At 40.0% G+C, this 20579-nt stretch overlaps 1 protein-coding gene across 1 annotated transcript; it reads left to right on the top strand.

Moving 5' to 3' along the window:
• The first annotated feature begins 6021 nt into the window (after positions 1-6021).
• GINM1 (glycoprotein integral membrane 1) lies at positions 6022-18016 on the top strand. Its single transcript, XM_010581916.1, has 8 exons — positions 6022-7151; positions 7313-7372; positions 7550-7646; positions 10476-10627; positions 12600-12756; positions 13513-13643; positions 15081-15244; positions 17126-18016. Exons 1-8 carry the CDS (start codon positions 7143-7145, stop codon positions 17232-17234), a joined length of 879 nt encoding a protein of 292 aa, XP_010580218.1. The 5' UTR covers positions 6022-7142; the 3' UTR covers positions 17235-18016.
• The last annotated feature ends 2563 nt before the right edge of the window (positions 18017-20579 follow it).

Here is a 20579-nt window from a genome sequence, read left to right as displayed (position 1 = left end):
GCATAGCTGTGCTGTTTGTGGGGTTGAGTTTGTCCATTTGTGCCGTACTTCTTAGGTGGTCTGTCAGCTCAGTTTTTTCTAGCTGGAAGTGTCTGCACTTTTTTAGCTTTATACTGGTGTGGTGGCATAAGTACATGCAGAAAAGCGCTTTTAAGAGTCAAAAAGGGAACATACACATTTTTACTTTAGTATTTTTTCTTTTTAAATCTCAAACATAAAAAAATAAAAACTTGTGTTCTGTCCTGCACTATTTCTTTTTGTACATATAGGATCATTTTTGATGTAGAAGGAACAATGCATCTTGAGAAAGTTTTGAGTAGAAGAATTGTTGGGTTTTGACCATGAGCTGGTTTATGGTGGCCTGGTAGAAACAGAAGTGCCTAGGCAGTGGGAATAGGCAGAACAGGAGTGCCGTGCTGTCAGGTTGGCTTCAGAAGCAATTAACTTAACAACAGTGGGCGATGGGGTCAGAATAATAGTGGTCTTTCCTCAGTATGGCTTGGGGCTGCAGACTGGTTGGGAGCAGGCAGCATCAACATGTTCACATTTCTTCAACTGGGTACCACGACTGTGCCCTCTACAATTCTGTGAGCCCACTGGCAGCATACTGTTGGTAGCTTCACATTTTGTAGTTCTTGTATGTGGTATTAAAGTTCACTTCCAAGTTGATGGCCATGATGTTACAGAAACCATAGTGGAAGGACTGAGGAAAAACCTTGAAACATTGGAATAACGTTTTGTAAGGCTGAAATGCTTTTGTTCGGCTCCGGAATGTGAACGCCTCCGTTGTTGTGCAATACTTGTCGTTTCTTAAATAAGCTGTTTTGAAATCTGGACTTTTTTTTTTTAAAACATTAGCATGTGTGTTTTGATTTTTCTTTCTCCTCCTGAAATTTGGATAAGGACTGGGTTACAGATTGATCGATATTAGTCAAAGTTGGTTTTTTTTTGCTTTTTTGTTTTTTTTTAAAAAGGCAGGGAATGATGCAGTAAGTCAACTGACCTTCACATTAAAGTAATGTGTTTTTCTGGTGTAAGATCAGGAATTAGGTTTTGTGTTTTAGAGTATTTTTTTAATGTGCTGATAGGAACTGGCTAAAAGCACAGTGGGCTTAATGCTAATGCTATGTTGTTTGCTTACTCTGTTTGCCTCTTGATAATTTAGGTTTAGCAGTGTTCTTTCTAAATAGCATACTTGCCTACCAGACCTTTTTTTTAGTGTAGTTGCCTGAAAAATATTGCTTTCAGATCATTTGTTGGCTGCAAGAAACCTCTGTGTGGATGGATTATTTCACAACAGGAGAAAGTAATCTTCACTACATCAACCATTTGCAGTGAGTGTAATGTGTTTTAATCGAAGAAACTTGTCAATAGTGACATGCTGAAGTGTTTCTTTCATCGCTATATGGCAGTTTCTCTGTTAACAGCCTGGCACATGTTCTGAACTTTATGCCTAAAAGATCTGACATCATCTCTCCATGTATATTTGATTAAATTACAGCAGTATGATGCAACCATGTCCCAGTGATGTGAGACTAAGTATTCACTTTTAAAACTCCTGATAAAATATTCATAGTATGAGTTGATTTAATAGGGAGAAAGCAAAGGCAATTAATTCTAGCAACATATGTAGGGCAAAGGAAAGGATAAGCAATATTATACTAAGAATCATCGTAAAGCAAGGAAGGAATATAAGTGTGGTTGTTCAGAAAAGTAAAGCAAAAGCATTATGTTAGATTTTTATATTAACTAAGATTAAGTTACTTAAGCAAATACTGGATTTCATTATCTTACCCTAAATACTGTCATGCAGTTTAATAATGCTAAACCTTACTGGAGAAGATTTTGTACTAAAATTTTGTAAAATATGAGGGACTAATTATTGTCCCGCAAACTTGTCATGTCAAACTTGTACCACAATTATTTCTTAACTCAGTTATGCCTGATTGCAGTTAAGACTCATCCTACAACATAGGTCTGTTCTGAGTCTGATGAAAGAATTAGGAGAAGCACAGATCACAGATCTCTGGATTGGAAATATACAGTTACACTGTTTGGAGCCAGTTGTCCGTGTGAGTGCCAGGACTCAAACAGTAGGAGTTTGGGTGGTAGTTTTGTTTGTCTGTTTGAACACTTTTTTCCCATAATTTCTTTTCAACTTTAGAAACAAGTTATTCATCTTGTCTATTTCTTATCTGTTTGGCAACCTTCATTGGACTTTATATTTTCCTATCACCAACAGGATATCCCACTAGTGCCTGCGTAATCGATGCGAGGGGATTGTCTGCCTTTCAAGTCTCCGTACAGCTGGCCATTTTGCGAGGCATGATGCCATCTGTTCCTAGTGCTGCCCGCTCTGCTTCCCACAGGCCTTCTAGTGCAGAAAGAGCCTGGTTCGGAGAGCCTCAATGGAGAACAGCTGTGCTTTAAGTGGGCTGGCTGCTAGCAGCTGAATCTAGATGGGGTTTATGTGACTAATGCAGTTGTGTAGGACTTAACAGTTACGCTGTACCGGGAGAAACTGTGTGGTGCACCCCATCAGGTACCCACTGCCCGTGGAATGAGTTTTTCCGTGATTCTGTAATCAGATCTGTTTGACGTTCCTGTGTGATTAGACTTAAAGCTTTGTCTTGTGCGGCATTTTTCATAAAAGGCCAAGATTAGGTGAAATGTTCTCTGTAGATTTGTGTGGCATTGGTATGGGGAGTCTTTAAGAATTAATGAGTATTCCCTTTTAACTTATACCAGATGCTCTATAGTCTTTGCTGCCATCTTTTCCCCATCTTGCTCTTCTGCTACTAGAGCAATTATACTGCCACAGTTAACACTCCTGGGTTCTGTTGCAGCGCACGGTGAGAGAGAAAGGATTAGAAAATGATCACTACCTGCTTATCTCTATTGATCCAAGTTCACAAAATTCACTAGCTCACTGTAACGTATGTAGGCACACTGTTACTGCTGTTGCCTAGCTGTCCTAGAACAGAATGACATACATCTGTGGTAGAAGTGCTGTCCTCTTTACAGGTACTGTGGCCATTACCACTGTAAATATCACTGCTGGAGCACTAAAACAGTGATGAGAAATCGTAGGATGAGGTAGATGTCTCAGGAGGGACATCTACATCCTATAACAGCATTAAGAATGATAGAGCCATTTTTAGTGTAAATTGTAGAGTTTTGTGTGAAGGCATTCACCAGCACAGGAAGGGATAAGGTGCTGTGAATGATGGTACAGGTGTCAATGGTAAGCTGAAAGCACAACCTGATTCCTGGGGACCTGAATTGCTTCTTGGGGCTGTCCTTTGATTCTGACTCTGTCAAAGTGCAGCTTTCTCAGATATTCCCTGTGAATTGAGGACCTTTTAAATTACAGGACTGTCTGAAACTTATGTGAACTTTCATGATATTGTTAATACTGAAAAGTGTATTGTAAGTTATACAAACAAGTTTTACACTCATAGTTCAGGCTTCTCCAGGACTTGACTGGGCAATATTATGGATTACTTCAGGGGACCCATGTCCTGCTCTCAGTGACTTTGTTACTATGGGATTGGCTTAGTATGCTTTCAATACACAAAATAAGTGATGCGGGGTTATTTACTTTTCTTAGTGCTGAAGTACATAGCCACAAGACATATGTATAAAACACCTTTTTTTTTTTTTCCTAAGTAGTGAGTTTTATTATGGTAACATAAAAAAGTATTTTCTCTGTTGAAATTAAAGGGTGTTTCATAAGCCTGTGAGTCTTCAGACCAAGGGTTGGAAAGATGGGTACTTGAGTTAGCACTGGAGCACTTTCTAGCAAGTATGGCTTCTCAGGCCAGGCATTTCATCGTGAAAGCACGGTACAAGAGCTATTGGCATGCCAAGTCTGTTTCCCTCCCAGTTTAGCAAGCATAAACAACGTGTGACTCTTGAACACTTATTCATGAGCAGATATCGAGGGGGTACTGACCGGTGTTGTGTTAACAGGGGGAACACTGTGCATCACCCATTCCCGGCTGTAGGTGAAAGCGGGTCAGCTGGGATGGTGCTCTGCTCTCCTGCGAGCTACTTGCAGTAGTCCCTTCCTCTTTCCCCTAGTCCTCCTGCCTGGCTTTTCATTGTGTTTGGCATGCATCTTGCGGTTCTTGCTCTCATGTAGATTTTGGTATGGGATGTGTAGGGTCAGGAAGATTGGCCACAGCCAGACCTGTTGAGGTTTGAGTGTGGCACTGCAGGAAAGACCAGTGGGAAGCCGTAGGAAGACAGCAATGAGGAACTCTCCTCCAAGGAAGGATGAAGTTTGCTGAGAGCGTTATCATAAAATTAGGAAGACTGAGTTGGAGGACTGTTATTTTCCATGGGAAGATACTACGAAGGGTCGTGAATGACCTGTTCATAAATTGCAGCAAGGAAGCTTCAGGTTAGACGTTAGGAAAATTTTTAATGTTAAAGGTAGCTGAGTACTAGAGTAAATAGTTGAGGAGAGTGTGAAGTTTTTGGACATCACTGGAGAGCTTTAAGAATAAGTCTGTCAGGAATGACATCGATGTAGTTTATTCTGACTCTGGAAAAGCTGGTCTTCCTGTGGTCCTTGAGATGTTTCTGTATCAGTTCAGGAACGTTTGGAGCAAGAACAATTGAAAACTGATTATTTTTTAGCACCAAAACTTTGAGATCTATTTGAAATGTTTCTTAGCAAGACTGGCATCAACTCTTGTGAGACCTCTTAGCAAAGAAGCAAAACAAGAACATGTGACAACTCAGGACAATGGATGTACAGAATATGGGAAGTTATCAGTGGAATTTGATGGATCTGGATGTGAACAGACTGGTCATGGGAATGGCAAGAATAAGAGTTCTCTGTTGCTTGTGAACACAAAATGGCAAGGCTCATGGTGTAGCCGCTGTAGTGGAGTATTAATCATTGCTCTAAGCGATTGAATAGCTTTATGAACCTGTGCCGTTCAGGAGATGCACCGCCATCTCCTGAGATGATGGTGAGGATGGGCATCTTCTAAGGAGATGCTGCAAGGACAGGCAGACCATGCAGCAGAGCCTATCCAACAGCCTGTGGCCACTAGGACAAGTAGCCTGGCTCCCTCCTCCCAGCTGTGTTCTTGTGTCTCTCATGCTTGTCTGGCTGTTCCTTGCTTGTTCAACTAACAGAAAAATAGTCTGGCAAAAAAAGGGAACGTTTTCCTGCCAGTTAAATGAGCTAAATTGGCTCACTGACTTGGCATAAATGAGAGGGAAGGATGATGTGCGGGAGAGATCTACACTCTCTTTTTTAGTGGCAGAGGCAGCAAGCGGTTAAGCTGGCTTATTTGTCTGCACGCTATGATCTATTTTTTGTAACTATGACAGCATGGAAGTGATCCGCTGAAATATTTAATTTCTTAAACATGTAATACGCTCTTCAAGTGCAAGTTTTTAAGTATGTACCGGAATTCATGACAGTGCTTGTGGATACAACGTCAACAGAATGGACAGCTGTACTGAAGAAAATTAATCATCATGTATCTAACTCGCTTTGTACATGTAATGCTCAGTTGTTGAGCATATCTATATTGCCCCATGCCCTTAATTTTCAAGTAAAGCATTGGATTAAAAAAAAAAAGTAGGGGGGATTTTCCTTTTTTTTCAGCAGTTACAGGCTACCAGTCATTTCCTTTTTCTTGTAATCTCAGTGAGTCATTTTGTAGATGTTGAAAAAAATTGCAAAATACTTTCTGTGTAAAAGAACTCAAATTTCATTTAAGGCTTAAAAATGAAGGACTATTAAGAGTGCCTGGAAAATGCATCTTCTGTGCCTTTTCAATCCCCAGAAAACAGAAAAAACTAAGAAGTAATGACACAAGGTTTTGGTAATCTGTGAAACAGTTTGAGGGTGTAAAAGACGTACAGCTTTGAAAAGTCAGTATAAACACCTATTTCCTAGAAGGGGCATGGAGGAAGAGATCCCTCTGTGGTCTCAGTGGCCGGAGAGTTTTCCTACTGATTTGACAAATGCGTCTGAAGGATCAATGACAAGGCATTTCCAACCAAAAGGTTACCTGTGTTAGATTTTAAGCCATGCTTTTAATGATGCCAGATTTCTGCTGCATCAGATTTGGATGTTGTTTTTCAGTTTTTGGCAGTCCTGGCTACCTGTGTATACTGATTAACACCCATTGATTTAAGGATTTTTTTACATTATAGTCATGCTTCAGAAGCTCTCTGTTCACAAATTGGGACTATGTTATGCTAGGTACTGTATATTTCAAGTATCTCCTGGCTGAAAATTTAGTGTTTTATAAAAATCCCAAACGAAAAGCCTTCTTACATATTTAATTTTTTATTTATTTATTTTAAACTCTGAGCAAGATCAATGTTTTATTGAGACATGACTTGCTTTTTAGCTGTTATTTGTGAAACCATGACTCAAACACAGAGTGAAAAAAGATGCTGAAGGTATGGAGAAGAATTCCAGAGGAAAATGAAATGCAATTAGAATCATTTAAGGCTCCCAAAAGGCAAATAGGGAGCTTAACATTATCTCTGAAGAGGTTACTCAGGAAAGCAGTGTGGCAATCATTACTTTTGGCCATGTCCAAGAGAGATTTGGCTTTTATATGTAAGTTTTGTCAGGGGCAGGCCTGGGAGATTTAAGGTCCCATCTGCAAAACAGCCCCTAAAATTAGAAGGGGGAAGTAAAAGGACAGAATTAGTGAGTCAATAAATTACAGCAATTAGGGTTTGAAAGAAAGAAGCAAATCCCCATTAGCTGTGAGTTTGGAGGTGTCCCATGTGGCATAATTTGGGAATCATAACCAAAGAAAAGAAATAGGATTACTGCTGACACTGACAAAACTGGGTGTTCTTTAGTGTAGGCAAACATGTACTAAATTATACTTCACCTTGAAGACTAAGTGGAGTGCTTAAAAAACATTTACAGAGAATCTGATTTTTACCTTGTATTGTCTATCATTTTTCAGGTAATATGAGAGACTTCTTTTCCATTATATCCATGTGAAACAAGTTCTTCTGAGAATCCAGCTCAATTATTATTATTTTATCTTTATTTAAAAAATCCCTATCCATAAGGGGATGCAGCTGTCATTCTTTCTCAGCAATCCTCTTTATTAAAAAGAGGGGAAAACACTCAAACCAACCCTTACATGAAACAAGTAAGCATATTGCTCTTTCTTCTGTCTGCTGGATAGAAAGCCTGGGAACGTGCTCTGGGGATTGTACGTTGTCATTCTGTCAGGACAGTGTGTGAAAGTGGCCTGCAGTGGCTTATGTGTTTCCTCAGAAACTCACATCTCTTTTCACTGCTGTTTTCCAGGAAACCATCAGAGTCAATGTTACGATGTTGAAAACCAGTGGAGAATTTCACAAAGGACAGGTTTGTCTGGGTTTTGTATTTATTCAGTGAATTAATATGCAGTGAAACAAAGTCTGCGTGTGGATGCAAATGCATTGTTTTGTCTGACGTCAGTCAGTATGAAGTGTGTTCCTCTGAGAACAGAATTGTAGCATGGGGCCAGGAACCACACACTCATTCTGTCTGTCTTTCTTTCAGGTTGTTTTTAATATCACCTATGTTAATGGACAGGTATATCTAAATGATTTTCCTATGAAAAGCGGAGTTGCCCACGTAACATGTCAAACAATAATATGTGAGTATTCTCTCTCTCTCTCTTTTTTTTTCTTTTTTTTCCCCTGGGGTATTTGGCTTCCCTGTTATCTAGTAACCAAAGCTTACAATGACTACATGTTCTCCTACTCTGCAAAACTGAGCATTGTAGAAGCAAATAATTTCCCAAGGTAGGATAATTTTGCTACTAAAATGGGTGGGAAAAAATCTTACTGCCTTGTTGTCAAGTCCCATTCACATGCTTATATATAAATGGTCTAATCTGAAATCCAGACTCTGCCTATCTTTTCAAAAGAATGTTTTGCACTACAGGCTAGACAATGTAAACAGAAGGATGCAACTCCACCCTGCTAATGGCTGTGTCCCTAGGTTGGTTGGCATATATCCAAAAGGAGATTCAATAACAAAAGTATGAATTATTGTTAGGAAGATCTTTTAATTATCTCATTTCTGTGTCTGTTGGACAAACAAGTTTCTGCTAGTTAGGATATTATAGTACAAATGCTGCAGTTTTGCTAGTGTCCCGCAGTGGTTAATGACTTCAAATTATTTTGAAACTGCTATTTTTTCCACTGATTCAATGCTATACCTTTTGTGAAAGACCAGAAAGTACTGTGATTTTTTGAGATCAGAGAGCATACTGTATAATTAATTAAACAAGGGCCATTATGCTCACTTGATTTAAGCTTGTGTTGTATTCAGAATGATCTCTTGATGGATCAGGTGCAGCCAGTCTCTAGCTTGGTTTCTGAGGTCATCCCCTCCTTAAAATCAGACATTTACTTTGATAGTGCTAATGCTTTTTCTAAATTGCTTCTCTGAGCCATGACCTTGTTTCTTGAACCCTTCCTTCCCAAGCATAATCAATTATTAATTTGACACTATTTCTTTTCTGGAGAGGGAGAACAGTAATTAATTCCTCTTTTTCTGGGATAGTTATTCCTATTGGTTCTATTTTTTTCTATCCTAGGGTAGAAAAACATGGCAAAATGTCATTTACCTGCAAGGTAATTGACTCCAAAAAAAAGATGTAATTTTATTGACTAATTCTGAGAGATACTGAGCACTGTACTGTAGTTCCTATTATTTTCCCAAATGATAGTTGTATAGCTTGCAGTGACTACAATTATGAATGTCAATCTGAAACAATGAGAAAAATACTGATTTGACCTGGAGCTAGGAACCTGGAACTCTCTATCTCTGTGTTTGGGTCTGAGTCCTCAGCATAGTATGTCTCTCTGTTATCTGTAAAGTAATGTTTATACTATTTACTTACTAAATCCTCATCAATATATTCAGATAATGTTTGTAAAATGCTGAAGGAATATAGAGATACTTGTTACCTGTTAACAGAGGGGAAAAATACTCCTGAATGTATGTAAAAATCAACGTGAGCCAAGTATTCATGCTCTTGAATATTAGAGACCAAGTCTCCTGAATGGTGTCGTCTTGACACTGTTGTCAGATCATGCCTGGCCCCTATGTCCCCACTTGAAGTTCCCACGAATGTCAGTTTTGGAAGCGTATCTTTCACTCCCATTGAGCGTAGTGGGGATTGAGCAGCCCGACACATGAAAGGTTGGGACTACAGGGAGCTTCAGCTACTTGGCATCTTAGAGGCTTTGGTCCTTTAATGTATGCTTGCCGCTGTAAGTCAGAAAACATTCAGCAACCAGGTTAGTGCTCTGGCTCACACATACAGGGCACCTTTCTCTCTAACCTCTTTCTCTCCTTCCGCCACTTATTTTTGCAATGGAAGATGTTGCTAAATGATGTCGAAAAGTATTTTTCTGTATTTAAAATAAGTGAAATAGCTTTATGAGGAAAGGGATCATAGCATAAAAGTAATGGTCACACTGAGCCGTTACTGTGTAATGGAAGGACACTAGGCCAGCCTTCCCCCATGTCGTACAGCACTGCAAGTGACCCACAGCACTAGTGACACAGAATCGGGGCCAGTTCGGTCTCAGTTCACACACTTTGCTGTCTGCGTGCTGGAGAGATCTGTCACCTCCCCTCTTGCACTTCTGCGGCACTCCAGTTCTAGCATGCCCTCACCTGTAGCAGAGGCATGGTAGCTGGCAGAAGGATACTAAGTTTATGTGGAAGCAGTGAGGGTGGAAAGGCAGTTCCCTGTGTACTCCTGGAATATTAGGTTGTTGAAAGAGCTGAAAGCTTTTGGGTAGAAAGAGCGTTTGAGGTGTCAGAGGTCACATATGAAGATGGGGGGGCAGAAAAAACACGTATGAGGGAACTGACACTCATCTTGAATGGTATACGCAGTGTGCGTGGAAAAGAGCATATTTGTTTCTGTAGGGAGAGGAAAGGGAATGTTGTGTGAATCAAGATGTTGACACAGGTGGCTGGCTGGGCTGTGGTATTAACCGTTAGGAACTCCTTTGTACAACTAAAATAAGAACGTAGCAATAGCGAAGCCAAAGAGTGCTGCTTAGAGTGCTTTAATGCAAACATCAAAGGCAGGGACGTGACATTGCTTGCAAGCTCTCTCAGTCTGGGGGTTGTACAGCGCTGCTGTTGTCTGCTGTGTTATATCACAAGACCTGCTCCACGTTTGATTTGGTGATATACTGGTAAAAAATCATGGCAATTGTTTTACTACCCCTTATAACAGTGGTTACTGGAAGAGTTACGATCAGCATGGTCCGTACAACTGTTCAGGCATCTCTGGTTTGATGCTAGTGGTCCTCTGTAGCTGTAATGACTTTTCCATTCAGCTGTTACGTGTGCAAAGGCATCTATGTCAGAGTTGCAGCTGTTTGCCCCATGGCTGTGTACTGCTTTCTGGTTGGGGTGGTTGCTCTTTGAAAACTATGACATTGTGTGTTAACAGTGGAGAACGGAAACTCGGGTAACTTACCAGATCAGCAGCGCCTGGGAACCGTCAGTGTTCGCATCATGGTTCACGAGTGGCCCTTGGCATCCAGTTCTGATTTGCAGCTGATTGTCATTCAGGAAGAAGTGACAGAAATTGATGGAAAACAGGTAAAAAAAAACCCAGCCTAACACTCTGCTTGTTTTTAATTTAGGAGAGGCAAGTAGTTACCAAGGATTAAAAGGTTTACATGTGTCTGGCTGGTGGTTAGAGCACAAAGTATATAATCTAATGCTAGTTAGCACAGTACTGAGGGAGATAATACCAACCTAAGTTGCCTGTGTAGTAGCAGGGGTGTTTCATGAGGAGACTTCAAGTTTTAATGCTTCCATTCTTATTTTAATTATTAAGTGTTGGATGACTTTCCCTTAAGCTTGTTAGAATATCATTACCTCTGTCACATGCTCTTTCAACAAATGCATTTATGCAAGCAAAGTCAGACTCGGAAGCAATATTTCATTTACAAAATAAGGTACAGAATAAATAAAAGGGGCATGGGCTCGTTCCGAGTCCTGAGGTTTTCCCTATTGTTTATTCCAAGCTAATAAAGTGTTTCAAGCATGTAGCATGGGGGACAGCTTGCAGTAGCAAACTCTTATGTCAGGTGGGCTTGTTGTGAAAGCCCACAACACCTGAGAGCTTAGCCTTAGAATATTTTGCATGTAAGATAATTAATTCACTTGAATAAAAGTCTTGATAATGAACATGGATTTTGAGATGAACAGACCCCCCCACCCTGCCCCAAATTCTAACTGTATCTGCACAAATACCAGTGAATGTGAGGGGTTACAATTCTAACCCCTCTGAGTTCTGAACTGAGTTCAGTTCAGAACTGAGTTCTCAAAATCACCTATACGGTATAGTTATTTTTCCAACCAGAGAGGTTCTGGAGAGAAGATACAGCTGCTGAAGCCAGCAGACGCATCAAATTTTTGTTTCAGTACATGTCTCCATCTTACATGTGGCCAGGCTCTTTTGAAGCTGGCTTGTGTTCTGCTGCCTTTTTTTTAAAAGGGAGAATGATGATAGTACTATTGATCCTTAATTAACTGCATGCTCAGCGTGTAGTATTTTTTTACAGGGATCTGCATCATGTCAAAATCTTACTCTGTTAATGAAAAATCCCACTGAGAGATTTGAAGCTTTTCTAATGAGGTGTTTATCCCACTGTTAGGAGGCTAATATATCCTGGCTTGATTCAGTTGTTATACAACAGTGCTGTTGTATTTCATATTTCAAACTAAATATCAAAATGCATTTCAGATTTTCACAGGGACCTGGTAAGAACAACCAGAAAGCTAATGCTGTTTCCTTAATTGTTCCTTTAAGTCAAAAGCTTTCAATCTTTCTCATTGGTTATCAGCTGACAGTAAAGATCAGCTGTTTCATTGCATTGTTCTGTGCGTGTTCGAAGCAAAAGGAGGTTGGCCTATAGGTCTGAAAGCATAAGTGAAACTGTATCACATGCTGCATTCCTCTTTTGTTAGTTATATTGCTATGTAGCAGTTACAATTATGGTCACAAACTCTCTGGATTTGTCATTTCTTGGCCTCACAGTGCAGTTATTGATGTTAGTAGGAGTTATGCTGAATGTATTCTATATAAGTGATGTTTGCAGTGATTAGGTGAAACTGGTCCAGCACATCCCTGGAAGAGGAGGAAGAAAACTATTCTTTCAGTTGTTGAAAAAAAGCAAAAGCAGAAGTGTGAGTCTTGCCTCAGCAACACTTTAAACATTTGCAAGTGCTCTTTAACTATGCACTTGGGTTTTCCAAGTCCTAAAATGCCTCCCTGAAAAGAGGATCATAATGAACTATGTAAGACTTGGTTAAAAGCCCGTGGAGTGACTGCCACAGGCTTTTGCAGGGGGAGAGAGACCTAGTCTGTTCAGCATATTTTCTAATGTGTTATAGTCTACAGAAGCGTGGTAAGTAAAAACAAAGAATACTAATTCATGTTATAACATCCCTATTCTAAACCTTAATGGCTTGGGAGTTTTCTGTGATGTATTGGTTTTCTCTGCCAGCCTACTTCACTCTCACTTTAAACTCAGTATTATCAACATGTTTGCATCTCTTGTAGGTTCAGCAGGAAGAAGTAACAGAAATAGATATTTTAGTAAAGGACCTGAGAGTACTTAGACATTCAAACTACACTGTCCCTTTGAAAGAGAGCATGCTGTATTCCATCCCCAGGGACAACGATGTGTTATTTACACTTCCCAACCTCGCAGGAAAAGGTATCTCTCTTAGTTGTTACATAATACTTTTATCCATAGTTGATGTATTGCTTTACAAGGGTGAAAGAACATCATTATTCCTGTGTTTTACATAGTGAAACAGTTTCTTCATTAACAGGGAAGTGTTTCGTTTTATGTGGTGGTTGGTTTTTTTGTGGTTTTTTTTGTTTGTTTTTAAAAACACCTAAATTCAACTCTTCCATGTTCTAGGTATTTTGTTTGTTTGTTTTCAAATCTGTTCTCCTTTGAAGCACTTGGTACTTCTAAAGCTGCAGCCCAGACATCTCACAGGAATAAATTTCTCTCTTAGTGCTATGATGGAAGTTTCTGTAAAGCTCCCCCTTTTTCCTGAGAATGAAAGAGAAAACTGAAGAGGAAATACCTGTCTGGGTCACTTCCAATAACTTAAAAGCAAGAGAAGTTATCTGATGCCTTAATCTTTTTTCAGTTTTGTTTAATCAAAAACTATCAAGGATTTCACAGGAGATTAATATTTTGATCTAGTTCATCACCTTTTAATCTGGCGACAGCTGAAATTTACAGCTAAGGGCACAGCTAAAGGCTGCACTGTAACACTGCTTCTGCTTCTTACCAAATTCACTACTCAAGTAAAAATAAAAGTCAGCCTTCTGTGTTCTTGCTGTAAATGTGTGAGAACTGTACTATAAGTATAGAAATGCAGCTTGTCTTTGTTTTCCTGAATAGTGAGTCAAATAAAAAGCAAGCCCCCCACTACATCTAGCTTTTCTTCTTCAGATACTCAAGATCCACTGCAAACTACCAGTCAGTACCTCATCCAGCAAGTAGAAACTACAGTAGATGAAGAGACATTACCTGGCAAGTTACCAGAGACCCCTCTTAGGATAGAACCTCCATCTTCTTACAAGGTAGTTTTGTTGTTTGTTTACTTTAATTATTAGTATATACCTTTAAAGACTGGTCTAAAAAGGAAAAGCAGTTTTTTCCCCTCCCTCTGTTTTTTTCCCGTTTCCCCAGAGATGAAATGCATACCCGCTTGGTGACATTTCTAGGAGGAAAAGTTGTAGTAGCATGCTGCAGATAGAGCTGAATGTTATTCAGTATTACAGTTTGAGGGAATAAACTTCCCCATTTTTAGTATTGTCTACAGAAACACATACAAATATTATGTTTTCCTCCTTTGTGGATGTTCACAGAACAAAAAAACCCCAGCATTGTTAGGATTCAGATAGTGGGCTTTCTTCATGTAAAGACCAAACACAACATCCATTTAAAGATCTTTAAGAAGGTATGTAACGTTCCTAGGCCTTTGTCTTCGGTCCTTTATTTTTAATTTGAAAAAAAAGCAACATAGAATTGCCATTCCTACTTAACCTAGTATTGACTTCTCAGAGTACTGTTTTGCTGCTTTGTATTTGTTAAAGACTAGGATTTTGTATTGTGTGAGGTATCTGACAGTAAACTGACTTCCACTGAAGTCTAAGAAATCCCCACAGCCAACCACTAAAAAGAACAGACCTTTACAGGCATACTCTAGGAAACTTAAAAAAAACCCAACAACTTCCTAAATTACCCCTTAGCAGTGAGGAATTGTTGGGTTTTTTTACTCCAGCAGGAATCAAATGGGTTTCTAAATCCTGCAATGTTCTGACCTCACAGATACTTCATGACAGTGAGTTGTGATATTTACATTATACCAAGCTAAGCATTTATAACGATTTCAAATATTGTTTAGCTTTAAATTACATCATTTTTTTCTGACTCTGCTTGAGTGCTTACCCCTCTGGGAGATGGGCCATTGGTCTCACCTGCTGTAAGAAACACATAACAGCTTGAGAAGTTTCAGTTCCAGATTAGGTAAGGATGGGCTTGATGGCCTCCTCTGTGGCTGAAAGAAAGACTTTATAACGTACTACTGAGACAGGAGGGCCAAAAGAATAAGCTGGAAGTTACAGAGAGGCTAGAGAAGGTGCTACCTCTCTCCTGGGCTGTCAGTAACCTTTTTCCCTGCTGTGCACTGCCATGGTATCATAGCTTCTCTGTGCCTAGGCCAAATAGCTCACCCTTCACCTGCTCTGTTCAAGTGTCCTTTCTTTTCTAAAGTGGCCTTTCCTTTCAGGGAACTCCGCTAGGATGAGCAGAGAACTAAACCTTCACCCATTCCAAACTTTGTAGAAGAAAGAGGTCCGAGTCACCAGTTAATTCCATCCTGCTTTTATGTATGTTTAAGCATACATGAATTTAAGTAAAACCATCACCATGTAATGCGATTCAGCAGTAGCTACAAAACCTGCACTTGCTGTGTTTTGCAACCTATCTTTTTATTTTTACCTGTTTGGTTGTAGGTGATGTGCCAGTGGGTAGAAGACTTGAGAAAAGGGTTGTGCAGATTCTGGTTTCGATCTTTACCTGTCTTCTTTAGTTTGATGGAAGTCATTGTTGTTGGAGTTGTTGGAGCAGCTCTTATTCTCAAAGTCTTAAAGGTGATTTTCCCTTCCTGTGAAAACAAGTAAGTAATTTTTGCTATTTTTTTTCCTCTGATGAAAGCAAAACATTAACTAAAAAAAATCTTTCAAGAAGCAGCCCCATTCTGTAGGAAGATGGTGGCAACAATTCAGTGAAAAGACTGCCGGTAACTTTCCATTCCAAGTGACCTTTTGACACATAGGCATTTCAGAGGAACATGGGAAAATCTTTCACTGGAAATGTCTTTAGCTTGGCTGTCATACTGCCAAGTTTTTACCGAGTCTTCTAAGGACGACATTGTGAGACACCATTAACATAGCTCTGAGAGAGGAGGGTGAGAAGTCAGAGCTAAACCAATTTCAACAACACTAAATCTTTTCCTACTCTACTGTGTTGGACTTACAGTAGTTACGAAAGGCCTCAAATTTGGCTTTGCAAATTTGTGTGGGAATTCTCCCAAGGAGGAGCTACCTGTATAGGCAGCTTACAAGCTGTAGTGATTGGTGCTAGCATTGGTGGCAAAAGGTCATAAATAAAGTTGATTACCTGCAGATGGCTTTATTCCCTCGGTGTGTTAGTAGCAACACTAATACTTTTCAGAGAAGTAAGCTCTCAAAACAAGCGGTGGAAAGATGAATTAGTAACTGCAGCTAAGAAATCAGTATAGATTTAGTGCTGGAATGGGCAAGCATGTATATTTTAAAGCAACCCAAGTCAATTCTGGAAGTCCTAACCCTTGGAACCATACCTTCTTTCAGGAGAAGTGACTGACAGTGTAGCATGCTTCATCACCCACAAGCACAGCTGATGTCTTCAAATGTAACTGACCAGCTGTGCTTCTGAGTGGCTTCTAAGTGCAGTTAATTTATGTATCCACCCAGGGATATGAGTGGCCTTAGTTCTTCTGACAGAGCTAGAAAAATGGAGGGTTGGAAGATCAGGAAGATTGGAAACTGCAGTGAGAAAAGAGACCATGCTTCCCCCCTGATGTTTCACACAGTGTGCTGTCAGATTGGAGTACTTCTTGTAACTGACTTGTTAGAGCAGAAGAAGTGAAGAAACACTTTGCACTCCTCACAGCAGTAAGCAGCTTAGCACTGCCACATGTTGAACTTTGAACTAAGTAGAACTAGGAAGAAAATTCTAATCCCCATAAACTGTTCAGCAAAGTGTCTGACAGCCTGTCCATGGCAGAGGTCAGTACAGAGCGGAGGAACCAGCCTGCAGTAATTTCTCTTCCAATTGGAGAGCATGGCTCTTGTGCATGGTTTGTCAGAGTATTTCAAGAAATTCTAACACTGGAAGGATGGTCCTTACCCCCCTTTTAAAAAAAAAAACAAACAACAAAACCAAAACAAAACCGCCAGAACAATAACGAAACAAAACACCCACCAAAACCACACAGTCATTTTTTTGCTACCTGTATAAAGTGGACCAGTAAAAAGTGGTGAAGGTTTAATTTGTGATTGTAAACCAGTAAGAATGAGTAGGAGGTCTCATTTGGTGAATGACACAGTTGCCAGTGTGAGTCAGGACCTCCCCCCAGGTCTTTAATGCCATTCTACAGTACTGTGATAAAACTAGAGGCTTTAGCTAGTCTTAGAGAATTAGGTGCAAGGGCCTGACAAAGTAGCCCGACAGCAGGTAGTTTTAGGCTACTATGAAATTAAGCATATAGAGCCTATGCTACTGATACCTCAGATGCAGAAACTGGGTGAAGGGACCCCTCTAAAACCATAGCTGGTACATTCTGGAACCAGTTTTCCATCAAGTTTTCATTCTTGCTTCATAAAAGAGATTATGAGGGTAATACTTGATGCATTGATTTAAACTAAGTTTGGGGAGTTTAAGAATAAAGCTAATTTTTAGAATACAGAATTGTTTTGTATATTGTTTTCTAATGCCAGGTAATCTTACCTTTCAGAGGCATCCTTCTCCTGGATCAAGTCAGCTTTGTACCTGTGATTACCATCAGCTTGCCTTCAGATCTTCCAGACAGGAAAAATAATTTAGATGAGAAAGCATGTACTTAATATTGTGTTTACTTTGGAGTTACTGGTTTTTAAAAACAAATTTTTAGTTGACCTGAAATTTGGCACTTGATCTTAATACCTTGTTTATTTCCTACTAAGAAAACTAAGTGAGTTGATTTATTGGTAAAGGGACACTCGGGCTGAGGCCCGAAGCTGAATTCCCTGTGCCTCTCCGTAAACATGCAGCCTTTTCAGAAGCTTCAAAATAAAACAGCTTTCCACCTTGAGGGCTATCATTGGTTTTAACTTCTGTGAAGTCACTTTTCCACACGTCGGACAGGGCACTGGCTGCCTTCATGCCCATAGTCAGCTATCCCGAATAGCAAGACGATGAAATTCAGGGTGTCCTGAAGTCTCCAGATAGCATTCTTCAGAGAAGGACGAGGGAGTATCGCAAACATCAGCTGTGCCTGCAAGCCTAAACAAAGCTGCCCAACCTGGTTTCAGGTCTCTTAGGGTTGAGTGTGCCTTGCAAGGAAAATATCACTACCAAACATTTGTGTTACTCAAGTAATTTGACATTTTGTATATGCAAAATAAAAATTAAAAAGGCAGATTTATACTTCAAGCACTTTACACTTTTATGGCCCCTTCCACTAATAAAAATTGTTAGCACTTGTAAACAATGTGCTTTCTGTATCTGTGATAGCAGTACTATGTGAAGTCTCCAAAGAAAAAAGAAAATTCTACAAAAGTACTGGCTTACTATTGCCAAGTAGGCCCAGTCTGCCCATGCTGATTTGTACTGTTAACATTTTTCAAATAAACATTTAAATTGTTTATTAGACTGTGTTCATGTGTGCATCTATATTTAGTTACGTAAAATAGTAGTTTGCCAAATGCATTAGATGCAGGGTAGTATTTGTCTTTTAGCTTTTCATTGTTCTTATTTACAAAAATTGTTTGTCAGAAGAATGACTAGGAGAAAAATAAAAGAACCTTAACTACCTAGCATTAGACTGAGCACAGTTATCATTTGAGTGATCAGAATTATCCATGTTCAGCTTAAGCTTTTAGAGTGAGGGAGAAAAGCTAGGATTTCCCCTCCCCCTTAAGGAAAGATTATCATAAGCTTAACAAGATCTCTAAGTTATTCAGATGCTTGTCCTTACAGCTGGTCTGTGACAGAGCAGCTCAAGTTGTCTCAGTAATGACAGCACTGCAGTGGTGGAAGAAACATCTCTAACACTGACTTGTCTTGCAAAAATAACAAAACAAAGAACACTACCTAGCAGCACAGCATGGTATACGTCAGCCTGCGATAACAGGGACACTGCTCAAACTTCCCTTTTTTTTTTATTTTATTTTTTGTTCTAGCACCTTGTGGGTTTGTACTTTGCATTTACTTCCTCAAGCTCAGCGTCATTAGAGCGTAGGAGCCCAAACATTTGTCAGCTATCCAGCTGAGTAAGGATGATAGAAGTGGGGGCTGTGTCACAACCGGGTGGGTGCTCAGGGCAGGTGTGGAGCCATGAGACACTGGAGCAGGGCAGCTACTCTGCAGGTCAGGAGCGAGTAGCAGTAACTGACAGCCCTGGAGCCCCAAGCAGTGCTTTCCAGGACCATACCACAAGAGAGCGACTGTAACGGTAACATAACCGTGTAAGACAGAGGTGATGATAGAGCTACAGGGGCATCTGACTTAAGAATTCAATTTAGTGAAAGAAAACACATGACAGAGGGGTCATCATCCACACCTAAACATGAAACTGCTAAGACTCTGGCGCAGGAATGGTGACTGCACAGACAAGAGCAAGTCTTCAAACAGTTGTAGACAAACGCTTCCTCTCTGTATGTGGAAATTAATGTTATTTCCACTTCATGAACATAGCCCAGGCCTATCTGAATATATAGTTCAAATAGAAGTGACATGTAAGGCTGAAATTTAGCTGCTTTGGGGGAAAAAAGAAGAAGGTAGGATGGACATGAAACACAACAGTTCTTCCTTACTGCACAAGCACAGTATGAATTGTACTGCAGATGGAAATTCGGCAGCTGTTAGCATGTGCTCTTCGTGTTCGTACTTCGGAAACTAAACCAAGCACCTGCACAGCAACAAGAGATTTAACTCTAAACAGCTGCAACATAAATGAGTGGTTAAGCCTGAAGAAGTTTTGATACTGCTTCACAACTTGGCCGATTTCCATGAGCTAAATAATCCTCTTCTGTATTGTGTTCTAAAAAGTTACAAAGCACAAGGAAAGAAATACTACCATCAGATGAATGAAATTAAATAAAAAACAATAGTGCAAATCTTGAACACAGTAATTGCCAGACAGTATTGCTGTGCTATGGAACTGGAGCTAACAAGTCTTAAAAAGTTAAAGCGCTAGTGTCCTGCTTTAGCATGCACATGGTTTTCCTGAGTCATAAAAGCCTCATGCCTTTCAGAAGAACGCTACTTTCAGCTGGGACCACTCTGAACCATTTTGTAAAACAGTTTAAAAACTCCTTCCCACAACTACCACAGTTATGAAAGGGCAACTGTCCTGCATGCCAGTCACGGTAGGTCTCGTTTTTCCAGGATGTGAGTTGACAGGGATACAGGTGCCAGCTACGGGAAAGAAAGGGGGTGCAGAACTAAGAAAAAAACCAAAAACCAAACAAACAAAAACCAAACCAAAAATCCACTACTACCCAAAAAAACCCACTCTGTAGGATGGCAGTAGGTTTTTAGGAAAGGCAAAATCTCTTATCTCCCCACAAATTGTGCGTCACTGCAGCCCTCCTTGTTCTGTCTCACCCTCAGAATGTCTCTCTGCCTTTTACACACACCAAGTTAAGCAGCCCTGGCCCTTCCCTCCAGAGGGGTTGGTATCATTATGTTCTGCGTTCCAAAACAAAACTAACCTCTTAGCTACAAATTCAGCATCTACCACTTCCCCCCCACCCCCACCCCCGCCACATATTACACAGGTGTTCACTCTGTTCATTTAGAGCAAACAGGGCTGGTTAAGCTGTAGTACTAAAGTACTGCTTTTAAAATGAAGTTTACTTTAGATGTTCTCAAAATATATCACGCTTTCAGTCTAAGTGGCCCTTTACTGGACTGCTTCTGGGGACTAAACCTTGCCTAGTTTCCCTTCTTACTCAGGTGACATATTGAGTATTTTGATTTGCTTGCAATAAATTGATTTATGGGAAGAAATCTCCTCCTGCAACATCAGTGCATAGCAGACAGCTTTACACTCATCCTAACATACAAACAGAAGAATAAGTATGAAAAGAATGCACTTCTTCAAAATACTGCATCTTTTTCTTAACTCTTGACACACACGGCTATCCTTTTGGAAGGAAAGAGGTAAATTTGTTTTCCATTTTGGAGATGGAAGTCTGTAAACAGAC

This window comes from Haliaeetus leucocephalus, unplaced genomic scaffold, assembly GCF_000737465.1.
Source record: "Haliaeetus leucocephalus isolate CR32 unplaced genomic scaffold, Haliaeetus_leucocephalus-4.0 Scaffold819, whole genome shotgun sequence".
Lineage (NCBI taxonomy): Eukaryota > Metazoa > Chordata > Aves > Accipitriformes > Accipitridae > Haliaeetus > Haliaeetus leucocephalus.
Note: the sequence above shows the minus strand (reverse complement) of the source record. Positions and strands in the feature narration are given on the sequence as shown.